This window comes from Solanum lycopersicum, chromosome 1, assembly GCF_036512215.1.
Source record: "Solanum lycopersicum chromosome 1, SLM_r2.1".
NCBI lineage: Eukaryota > Viridiplantae > Streptophyta > Magnoliopsida > Solanales > Solanaceae > Solanum > Solanum lycopersicum.
Window position 1 is genome coordinate 66437632 of NC_090800.1, and position 12781 is coordinate 66450412.

Genomic DNA, 12781 nt, shown 5'->3' on the forward strand with positions numbered 1-12781 from the left:
CATTTTTATTCAAACACATAACTACTTATTTATAAAATAACTTTCAGCACTTTGAAAAATTACTTTTTTTAAGTCAATCCAAACAGGCTCGTAGTAATTTGACTAACGAGGGCCTATGAGAGAGGTCAAGCAATTCTACCTACAAAGTATCTACAATTTTGGCCGAGCACTTCTATCTGTGTAGGGACTACAAAAGTTTGATCTAGGTGATTTATGTTCATTGCACTGTTATACCTACATCATGCTTATTTATAGTTTATCTTATACAATTAACATTATTTGTTTTCATGCACATCTTTTTGAAGACTTGCACCACATGCTTCTGGATGCTAAAAATCTAGTTCGAAACAATATCCATTGTATTAGCTAAGGTGAGCTAACCCCTCTGAATCATAGTGGTGTCTCTACATTCTACGTTGAATTTTGTCTTATAATACTTTCTCGACTCCACTTGTGGAATTAGACTGTCGTCTAGACTTGTAGCATTTTCTTTTGAATTCCGCTGCTTATAAGATAGGGAGATCAGGAAAGAAGTCAAGTAGAAATTACAAACAGTATGCATGCAGTTCTATCAATCTCAAGGGTTACAAAGAAAAAAGTTGTCAAACAGAGAAGGTAAACAATCAAAGATGTTGTATAAGAATCATTTAAAAACCAATAGTTACCGTTCAGTTTAAAATACAAAGAACACCAATAGTTCATGATAACAAAAACTTACATGGTACCCTTCCATGATTATCTAGGAAAAATCTGAAACATAACCTTATTTATCTACAAGGAAGATCATGATACACAGAGATGCATAGACAGCAGACGTCTTAGAATTACAAAGACAAATCAGGCAACCAGTCGATCGTGTTACATTTACAATCTACTCTTCTTCAACGGTCCCATCTCCTTTGCCTTTGTCCTTAACAAGTGCTTCTGTATTTTCCCTGTAGCTGTCTTTGGCAATGGTCCGAAAAACACCGACTTTGGTACCCAGTACCTAGGCATCTTTGATCGACTAAATTTAATAATATCCTCTGCAGCCTGCTGCTGATCTGTTTCCTTTACAGCAGGCTTTAATGTCACGAATGCACAAGGTGACTCTCCCCATTGCTCATCAGGCCTCGCAACAACGGAGACCTCTAGTATTGCTGGGTGTTGATATAGGATATTCTCGACCTCAACACTACTAATATTTTCACCACCAGATATGATGATATCTTTTGATCTGTCTTTTATTTCAATATACCCATCAGGATGTTTTACAGCAAGATCACCAGAGTGATACCAGCCTCCTGCAAAAGCAGCTTCATTGGCTTTCGGGTTCTTCAGGTAGCCTTTCATCACAACATTACCCCTGAAGACGATTTCTCCCATCGTTTTCCCATCGGCTGGAACAGGTGTCATGTCCGTGGGGTTAACTACATCCAGATGCTCCAGGCTTACATATCTCACTCCTTGACGTGCATTGAGACGCGCTTGAACATCTGTGGGAAGTAAATCCCACTCAGGCTTCCATGTGCATAAAGTGGAGGGGCCATAAGTTTCAGAAAGGCCATAAGTGTGCAAGACACGGAAACCACGTTGAGTCATTGCAGCAAGAACAGGAGGAGGAGGAGAAGCACCAGCAGTGCTTACATGTACTAGCCGAGGCAGGGGAAGGATGGTCTCCTCTTTTGAAGCATTAACTATGGTATTGAGCACCACAGGTGCAGCAGAGAAATGGGTTACACCAAGGTGAGCTATGGCGGAATAAACAGCCTTTGCAGTTACCTGCATATGGACCACTCAAAAAAACAAAACGCAACCTTGTCAAGAGCCAAAAGCAAGAAGCAGGGAGAAATACATCAACATTTTGACTAGCCTCAAAGCCGTTATCTTTTCTAGCTACTTTTGTTCTTTTATTTCAGATATAGACCAAAAAGGTATGTGTCCCACCTCCTCTTAGTATATTCAAAAAATTTCAGATTCAACTCGTGCAATAATCTCTGAGATTTTAATTAGGAAGTAGACACGGTGTTACTTTGTTAAACGTATATGCTAAGATAGTATATTTCTCTTTAATATTCTCCTAGTCCATTAACCTATGTCAAGAAAAAACACTAAATAATTGTTTCTAACTCTCGTAGTTGGAACGATAGGATGTCGATGATATTTGTTTGGTCATTTGTATGATCAGAAGACAATATAATTTTGTTGGATATGCATCTTTTGTAAAATACTCATGGAAACTAAATAAGTGGGCCAATGTGGGTGAAAATAGACAATCATGACTTCTATCTGTTCATTGTTACTTCTATTGCAAAATGGTCAGCTCAAAGTGCAGTATCTCATTGTCAACTCACATGTCCAGCGATATTTCATGATCATGATACGTTATGCTATTATAAGTAACATAAACATAACATAGAAAACTCCATGATCAAGAAAAAGACCAAGAGATCACCTGTCTAAGGCATATGTTGGTCCCACAAATTGCTGCAAGTGTCCAAGTGAAACACCAACCATTACAGTGAAACATTGGTAGAGTCCAAAGGTACACAGCTCCCTCTTTCATACTCCAAACAACGGCGTTACTTAAAGCCATAAGATATGCACCACGATGATGAAGCACCACTCCTTTAGGACTAGCTGTCGTACCAGAAGTATAGCCCAGAGCAATACTCTGCCACTCATCCTGTGGTGGCTTCCATAGGAAGTCTGGGTCACCAGTTTCCAAGAAATTATCATATTCAACTGCCCCTTTATCTAAAGCATATTGAAGTGGGGCGGGATCACAATTTTTATCAGCGATAACTACAATAAGTGGTCGATTTGATTTTCCTTGACTCTTATCTTCTAGAATTTTTAAAGCTTCCTCAGCCAATGGAAAGAATTCTTGGTCCACCATGACAACTGCAGCTGAGCAATGGCCCAAAAGAAAAGCAATTGTGTCTGCATTTAAACGAACATTGACAGCATTTAGAACAGCTCCAGCCATTGGAATTCCAAAATGAGCTTCATACATAGCAGGAACATTTGGTGCAATCACAGCAACCTGACATGAAGCCAATAAAGGGAAAGACTTATAAGGTTCCTGTTTGGATACCAGAAAACTGCATTTATCAAGAGGGATAACATTGTACATCCATAAGAACTGATAAGAGAGTTTAAATCATGTCATTTCAATTCATATGAAGAAACAAACAGAGAAAGGCAACACAACATTTACAAATATTTAGGTTTCTGTCCATCGTGAGAAGAAGCAGTTCAAAACATGAGCATCTATCTCCGAACTACAATTTTTTCAATTAATTCTACCCCTCTTCTTTGAACAGAATAGGTTTAGCTTGATTAGCTTTATAGTGTAAAACAGATTATGTAAACAATCTGAAAGAATTCTTGGAATTTATGGGCTTCCTAACAGAACCTCTACGGAGAGAATGAGCTTAGAGAAATGCAAAGCACAAAACCATGTAATGAACCTACTAGATATATGTCAAAAGATCAAACACCATTCTGTAATGCCCAAACTATAGGCCAATCTGCCTCCACCGACTCATTTGCTCCACAAGGACATGGGACAGTGTGAGCTTAGTTTGTAGAATTTGTACATTGTTTATGTTATTGTATGCATAATGTCCAACAGCCAAGGATCCTTGCTAGCTTATTTATTACCTTTATTAAAACGTTTTCCTTTCTGATCTCCAAGGAGGAATTAACTTATATGGTCAATCTGTATTAGTTTGGTGATCCATAAAGAGTGGAAGTGAGAGTTTAGAGTGAAGATATAAAACTGCTTGCTCTAAACCATTCAAGTTGAAACACTTGATTGAAATGCCAAATTCTCATTTAGCAATAGACATAACTTGAACATGAGCATGCTGTGGTATCAAGGTTAGCTTAATGCAACAGAAGAGCTAATTTCAAATTTCAGAACTACCAAACAAGGGTTTGAAGAAAACTTAGAACAAGTAAAGACATACACATCAATTTTGGATGGATCCTGCAACCAGGGGAAAGCACTGTAGAGGAACACAAAATGTGTCTTGAGACTCACACCAAGTCACCAACTCATGTCTAATGCAATTGGCTACATTCATCAATTTTACAAGAATTGCCCTTATCCATATTGGGAAACATAGTATCAGAACTGCTATATAGATCAATAAATCAATACCAGCAAGGCAAAGAATCTAGTCTTTGGAATCAAATCCTATATGACTAACTACAAGTATCTCATCTGTATCCGATTTCCAGGGATTATATCGGATACAGAAGAAAGTTATTTTAGTCAATGAAATACTATGCTAACTGATAGTCTGTCTAATAATTTAACAGACAGTACATGGAATAATTAGATCTAGCCTATGTTGCTCCGACTCTTAAAAAAATAATAATATTGTTCATATATAGCAAATTTATTGCAAAAGCATATTTACACAGTAACACCAAAACCTTAAGCGCAGAGGTTAATGCAGAAATTATATAGAGAGTGTTTAGAACATACGGTGGTTCCGAAAGTGATGGAGCGTTTGGTAAGAGCAGAAGCCAGTTGAGAGCAACGGCGATAAGTCTGAAGCCATGTGTATTGAACAGAGCCATGAATTAATGATTTTCTGTTAGGATAAATCATGGCGGCCCTTTCCAAGAAGGATAAGGGCGTGAGAGCTGTGTAGTTCGCCGCATTCTTTGGAAGATGATCGATATCTCTCTCCACCACCATTCTCTCTCCCTTTGGACTTTTACCACAAGAGAAGATGATGAGTTTGAGAGTTTAAAATATAATATATGTGATGAGCGAACGTTTGATTTTCTCGTCCTTTTAAATTGGATAGGTTGGCTATGGTGATGATGACTGAGTATTCTTGTTTAGTCAAAAGATTCAAAGTTGCACACTAAGTAGTGGCCGTGCACAGCCCAACTATATATTAATTATATGACAAGTATATATTCGTGATATACTAAATATAAAAGTGTAATTTTCCTAGATATTCAATCTCATGTTTGAAAAATTATCTAGAATATCACTTATGTTTTGTTTTTGAATTATAATATGACTTAATTTTATCTATTTTTTTAAACTATCTTGATATAAAAAATACATTATCTTTCTTCTATTAGGATGTCATGTCACATTATTTATTTCTTTATTATTAAAAAACTTATGCTTTAAACCTATTTAAACGTTAGGTTGTAATACACTTTTTTTATAAAAATATTATTTTCTATTTATGTTTTTTGAAAATGTTTTATTTTTTAGATATATAAAGATAATTTTTAAAAATGAATGAAAAAAAATACTTCATTTCTACAACTAACTACTAATGGGCTGTTTTAACTATTTTTTAAAAATAAGTTTTTTTAATGATATTATTATTTTTACTATAAGTTTTTTAATTAATTTTTAAATAATAATTATAGTTTTTTTATGATGCACTTTTTATTTTCCTATTTAGATAGATATTTCTATATTCAATTTTGTGGAAGCATTTCCTAAAATCGCTGAAAGTGTGATAAATATAAATAGACATTACAGTTTTTTTTTATAAAATAATTCAATATTAATTTTTCATTTTTTAACCTTAAAAATTGAAATTTAAAGCATTTAAAGGTCTTTCATTTTTTTTTTCCAGTAAAAGCCATTACTGTTTTATAAAAAAAAGTTCAATTTCATTTTTTCCCTTTGAAATTGAAATTAGAGACACTTAAAAATCATTCATTTTTTGTAGTTAAAGTTTTTTTAACAAAAGAACTTTCATTTTCTATTTAAGATATCTATATTAAAATTCATGTTCTATTAATTGTATTTTTAGAGCATATTTAAAATGATATTTGAAAAATAAAAATTCTTGAATATTTGTGGTGCTGACATTTGACACTTTTTACTTCTCCTATTATATATATATAGATTTGTTTAAAAAAAATAGACAAATTCTTGAATATTTGTGGTGCTGACATTTGACACTTTTTACTTCTCCTATTATATATATATAGATTTGTTTAAAAAAAAATAGACAAACCCACATATTATACCCAGTAGAAAAAATTACATTAACAACTGTAATATGAGCTCCTCCGATTCTTCAAGAAAATATGTGGGTTCCTCCGATTCTTTAAAAGAATTAGAAAAGTATTAATAATAAATTAAAAAATGTGAAATGACACCCTACTAGGAGAGATTTAATGTATTTTTTGTGTCAAGTATATTTTAAGGAAAATAGGCAGATTTGGATGATATTGTAGTCTTAAAACAAATATAAATGATATTATTAGGTAATTTTCTAAACATGGGTGACTGACTATTTAGAAAAATTACTCAATATAAAAAGATAAGGTGATATGACTTTTATTTATATTTATTTTTTTCCTTGACTTCTTTTTAATTTGTTTATTTTACTTTTAATATTTAAAAGAATCTATTTATTTAATTACTCAATTTTGTATCTATCACTATACTATATGATTCTTTCACTTTCAAACCTTCATAATTTTTAGGCCATTATGCAACAAGTTGCATACAAACAAGATAATGCTCACTTCCTTGAGCTTTCCTATGTACTTGTCTTTTTGAGGTTTTCTCTCTCTGTTTCGTGACAATAAAAAAATAGGAGAATTTGCATAAATTCTCTGTTTTAATTAAGATTTAATTATTTAGATATATTCTAGTCTATAATATTATATATTTTATCAAATTTGGTGTCTCTAGATATCTTTATGTATATGTATCTCAGATACGTGAGATAAAATTTAGGTGCAACTTATTTTAGATATATCATATCCAAGTGAATTTTTGTGTATCTTAGATAAATAACAACCATTTCTCGCCTCTCTCCCATCTCGCTTATCACTCTCTCGTGTATATGGTACCCAGATACATGCGAATGATACATACAATCTAGTGTGGTTCACGTATATCTGGATACACGAATCTCACCCGTCTCTCTCTGTTTTGTATATTTAATAGGAAAAATACATGTATTTTAAATGTGGATATGTAGAAAATCAATTAGTAGTAATGATACATAATATTTTAAAAAGGGAAAAGAGAAAAATGTCTTAAACTATACAAAAGAAACAAAAATGACCTCCCATTTGTAGTTTGATCCAAAAAAGCCTTGCAATCAATACTTTGGTACAAAAACATCTTATTGTTATTTGATGGGTCAAAAATGCTCATTTTCTAAATGAATATATTGTTTATTTCCTTTTTTAATACATTCTTTTTCTGTTACTACTTTTTAAATTTACAAATACTTATCTTACTTCAATTCAAAAAAAAATAAGAAATGAATTTTTCTTATATTTTATTATAATTATTTTTATGATGGATATACCCTGATCATATATTATATGTCGAAAGGGTACATAAATTTATTCTATTTTAATTATTGATAAAATGAGATTAAGAAGAAAAAAAATATATGCCTACATGTTTATTTGTTAAAGTGATTTTGAAAGAAAGAAAACAAAAACAATGTTCTGTAATAATATGTTAGTTAGGAAGGAAATATGTTTTAAAAGAAAAAAAACAATATTTTTATTCAAAAAAGGATATTTTTGACTCATTTAGTAACTATATGAGGATTTTTGAACAATGTATTGACTATAATGATATTTTTGAATCAAAATATTGAGGACAATGATTTTTTGGACAATGTATTAACTACAATGATATTTTTGAATTAAAATATTGAGGACAATAACATTTTTAAGTCAAACTATAGATAGAAAGCAATTTTATTCCTTTCTCATAATTTAAGAATATTTTTCACTCTTTTGCCTTTTAAAAATATATCTATGGTATTGAAAGATGCCTAATGATGTCGATTTTCCATAAAAATAATACAACAATCTATTTAAAGTACTATTATTTTCTTAATTATTTTGTTTTAAAAACCATATTGAATATAATACACCATTTCATTTTCATAACTTATATTCTAATTATTATATAGTATTGAAAGCCTAAAATTAAAGTCAATTTTGAATTTCTTGATCGTTATTGTTCTTTTCTCCTTCCCCTAATTCATTATTATTAATATATATTAGGGTCTGTATGGGCATGCGATCTGAAATCATGATACGAAATTATAATATAAAATCATGAGATAAAGTAAAAAAACTTTTTTGAACATGTAATTTGAATTTTAATATTATATATTTCTTTTTCATAAACATAAAAAAAACTTCATAAATTGTAAAATTATTAAAATTGTCTCAAGTTTTTAGACTATCTTACTAAATAAGCAAAAACTTAAAATAGCAGAATACACTATCATAAAGCCATTCTAAAAAATTACAACATTTATTGATCAAACTTTTATTCAATAAAAAAAATTAAAAATTGAACATTGGTTGGTAAATACATTTTATAAAAAATAATGAATTTTGTGAATAGGAATACTAATGTAGAAATTGATTTGAAGTAATACACAATTTTGTGTAGATGAGAATAATTGTTGTTCAATATAAATGACTTAAAAAGTAATGATATGAATATATTTTTTTTACATATGAAATAAATGGTTAAGAAATATAAGTGATGAATTTTTTTTTCTTTTTTCACAAAATATAGATTTGTAGATCATTTTTATACTTAAAATGTCTCAAATTATAATTTTTTTAAAATTAAGATTTCAAATGCTAATTTTATCTCATGATTTAATATGGAGATATAAAATCACATTCCTATATTGTAGGTAGGAGACAAAAAAACTAAATCCTATCTACCCGACATATTATTCTTGCCACTCGAGGGGGAGCTAATGTTCTATAGGATTTCAAAGTTTAATCCAAGTATACTAATGAGGTCCACTATATTTATATTTTGCATATATATAGTCACATTTGTTTAGTTATATTCATGTCTAATTAGAGTTTATTTGTTTGTATTTAATAGAGGTTTGAATTTAAATGATTTAGACCTATTATTGGAAGGATTAAATGTACAACATATCTAGATCAAGACTTAGAATTTAGTACAACACATAAAAGAAGTTCCATTATCTCACCACTCATCTATATTTTCACAAAATAATTATTTTTGTATCTCAATTTATATGGCATACTTAAGTTTGTTCACGAAAAAATGTCACATTTTTTCAAAGTCTTATTTTATTCTATTAGGATGTCTTATAGCATTAGAATTTTATTTTGTCTTTTGGTGTTTCCATATCTCACACATTACACATTTTAATTAATTTCACGAGATATATGCATTACCATCAACAATTATAAGATAACTCTAATCATCAAAGCTAAGAAATTACTTAAATTTTTATCAATATTCGAATTTAAATTTTATACCTCAAAATTTCAACTTGATTAACCACCGGGCCAAAACAATGCATGTAGCATCACAACTTTTGGGGATTCAGCAGGTACCACAACTAGAGCAGCAACGGGCAAACTACCCTCTGTTTTTAATTTAATTATTTTGTTTTAATTTGACAAGATATTAAAAATAATAATTTTGAATTAAAGATACTTAAAAGGGCTCGTTTAGTTATGCGATATGGTATCATGGTATGTAATCATAAGATGAAATTGAAGTTTTGTTTGGACATGCGATATGAAATTTGTGTTGTATATTTTTTCATAAACACAAAAATCTCATAAGTTGTAAAATTATTAAAATAGGCTCAATTAATTTTCAATCTTATCAAATAAAAAATTATAAAATCGCATAATAAATTATTACAAAGATATTTATTCTCCTCTCAAAATAATTGTTTCATCTAGCTTTAATTTAATTTAAAAAAAATTGAGCATAAATTGTAGTGTACTAGTTTTAATCATAGTACGATAATTTTCACAAGTTGAACTTATATTTCTTGATCATGTGGCTGAGAAGACGAATTAACATTGTTACTTTGAGCCATTTGTTGGTCAATATCATCCGCAACTATATTTTCATGTTTATAGACCATAAATATTTCATCTCTTTAACAACCGGTCGTAGTGAGTTAAAGTGACTATATGTTGATGAGAATAATAAATTTTATGTCGGTGAGGATAATAAATTTTAAAAAGTAATGATGTGATTATAAATTTTATGTATATATGTTAGTAATATAAATGTGGGGTTGTTTTAACAAAATATAAACTTGTGAATCAATTTTTATATTAAAATGTCTCAAATCATGATATGGAATCACCATGTAATTCCATATCATATTTTTTTAGAGAATATAAAATCACATCTCATGATATGAAATCATGAGATGGAATCAACATAAAATCGCATGTTGAGACGCTGAATTTCATCTCACGATAGCTAAACGCCTATTTAGAAATTAGAATATATCAAATGGCAAATTACACCAATTGTACATTAAGTTAAATTTCTTATCAAAAAATGAATAAAAAAGCTACTTGTTACGTAAAATGGTCATTTGGCATTTTTAGTTATAAAAATGGGCCTTTCCTCATTTCTTCTTCTTCTTGTGCTTATGCGCCGCTTATTCTTCTTCCTCGTTGTTCCTTATCCTCCTTCATTAGTTATCATTTTTTTGAACAAAAAAAATTGACTTGCGATAAATGTGAATCCTTTCTAGTGAATTATATATAAAAAAAAACTTGAAACATTATTATAATTTCATGTATAGCATTTGGGGCTGCTTAGAGGTGATTTCAAATAGGTTGTGATTGAAAAATTAATCTATATTTTATGTATAGTTAGGATGTACTCAATTTCTTTAGTGTATCTTAATGTATAGTCAATATATTTTTCATGTATAAATATGTGATATTGTATAGTCAGTATATATTTTCTATGACTTAAAAAAGTATAACATATATAACCTGTAGATACTTCCTATGACTTTTGACTACTATTTATATAATAAAATATGGTTATATTTGTTGTAAGCTAAATATTTTACTGTACATATTTGAAACTAATACAATATTAAATGTACTTTTATCTTGTAATCTTAAACATGTCATCTGAAAAGTTATAATTAAAAAAAAGTTTTTCCTGCTATTCTAATACACGACTTCCTCTCATTCTATTTAGAATTTTATCCTCAGTAATATGAAGTCTTGTCATGTCATGCCTAATCAATTCTCCCCCTATGGTCCTATCTTTTTCGGTCTACTTCTACCCCTCGACATACCTCCTACAACCAGTCGTTTGCACCTTCGCAGTAGCGCGTCAGCAAAACTCCTTTGCACATATTCAAATCATCTCACTTTCGTTTTTCTCATCTTGTCCATCACATGTGTCACAACACCTTCTTTCGAATGACCTTATTCCTAATCTTATTATTCTTAGTGTGCTCACACATCCATCTCAACATCTGCATCTTCACAACATACATCTTTTAAACATGTCAAGAGTTTTGACATGTCAACATTCCACCCATTAACTAAAAATGATCTAACTACCACGGTATAGAACTTATTAATTACTCACTCTATTCTATCTTTTGTTATTCTTTTGGTACAACAAAAAATAAAGAAACTTAAAAATGCACATAAATAACAATGCTAAGTTCACTAGGAGAACAATTTTTTTAATCTTCAAAGATACTTTAAAAGTATGTTTGGCCAAATGTTTTAGAGGTTAAAAGCATGCATTTATAGCTTGACCGCATGTGAGAAAAAAAGAGAGATGCAATAATGATTTTATTAGGGCGGAGTATAAATATCAAAAAATTGAAATATCAAATTGAACTGATTTTTTTAATATTTTGATTTTTGATATATTTGTAACTTTACAAATAAAAATAAATAGATATATTTTTATTTAAGACGATCAAGAATAAAAATGTAATTTCATTCTAATAAAAATATATTAAGAGAGATAGCAAGAAAAACAAATAATTCTAGAAATATCTTTCTATATATGATGTGAATGATGATCGAAGGTAAACATGTAACTTCACTCTAACAAAAGTCTAACAAGAATGATAACAAGAGAACTAAATAGTTTTTGAAACATCTTTAGTTATTGTTATTACTATTAACTCATTTTGTTATTTCTTCACTTTTTCTTGCTCTAATTAATATACCTAAAAAGTAATAAGTGTGATTGTAAATTAGTAATAGGCAAAAGTATTCATTACCTCCCTGAACTTGAAGCTTTTTATTCAATGTACACCTAAACTTTATTTTGTTTTAATTACCCCCCTGAACTTGCTTATTCATCCTACACGTACACCTTTTCCGTCCACCTGGCATAGAAACTGAAATCAAACTCTAGACGGCGCGTGAGACAGCAATTTTTTGCCACATCATAAAGTTACAACAGTAATAAAGTAAAAATCTATTTTTTTTCTTTAATATTTGGGTTATTTTAAGATTTTTTCTCTCTCTATTCTCTACCTATTTATTCTTCTTTATCCCCTCTCCCTTTTCAAATTTCAGATTTTTCTCACTTTTTTTGTTTTAATTGTTATTGCTAAATTCATGAACAATAGCAGGAGACTTGTTTGTTTATGTGGGGCTCCTCCAATTCTGAAAATTTCATGGACAAATGACAATCCCGGACATAGATTTTTCGGTTGTAGACACTATGGGGTATGTATTATTACTCCTTTTTTGCTTTTTATTTGACAAGTTCGTATTATGCAATTTTATTTTTTTAACTTTGATTTTATGAATGCAGTCCTCATTTCGAAATTCTTCTAAGTTTTTCGATTGGTATGATCCTGAATTTCCGACCCAAGCGAATATTGTAATTTTGGGTTTGTTGAAGAAAACCAACAAACAAGAAGAACAGCTCAAGTGCAAATGGATATTGAAACTGATTTTGGGTATTAGTTTGATATGCAATGTGATATTGTTCTTTTATTTAATGTGTCGTTGA

General features: G+C 30.0%; 1 protein-coding gene across 1 annotated transcript; it reads right to left on the bottom strand.

Moving 5' to 3' along the window:
• Window positions 1-616: 616 nt before the first annotated feature.
• LOC101259973 (acetate--CoA ligase CCL3) lies at window positions 617-4897 on the bottom strand. The gene is made up of 3 exons (XM_004228951.3): window positions 4478-4897; window positions 2435-3025; window positions 617-1761 (listed from the first exon to the last, which is right to left on the bottom strand). Exons 1-3 carry the CDS (start codon window positions 4691-4693, stop codon window positions 865-867), a joined length of 1704 nt encoding a protein of 567 aa, XP_004228999.1. The 5' UTR covers window positions 4694-4897; the 3' UTR covers window positions 617-864.
• Window positions 4898-12781: the final 7884 nt, after the last annotated feature.

Bases quoted from the DNA above. Each gene is read 5' to 3' on its own strand.
- LOC101259973 (XM_004228951.3), bottom strand. From the start codon at position 4,693: ATGGTGGTGGAGAGAGATATCGATCATCTTCCAAAGAATGCGGCGAAC. The intron at 3,026-4,477 runs GTATGTTCTAAA...GCTTCATGTCAG, and splicing joins CCATCACTTTCGGAACCACC to GTTGCTGTGATTGCACCAAA. The intron at 1,762-2,434 runs GTGATCTCTTGG...GTCCATATGCAG, and splicing joins CCAACATATGCCTTAGACAG to GTAACTGCAAAGGCTGTTTA.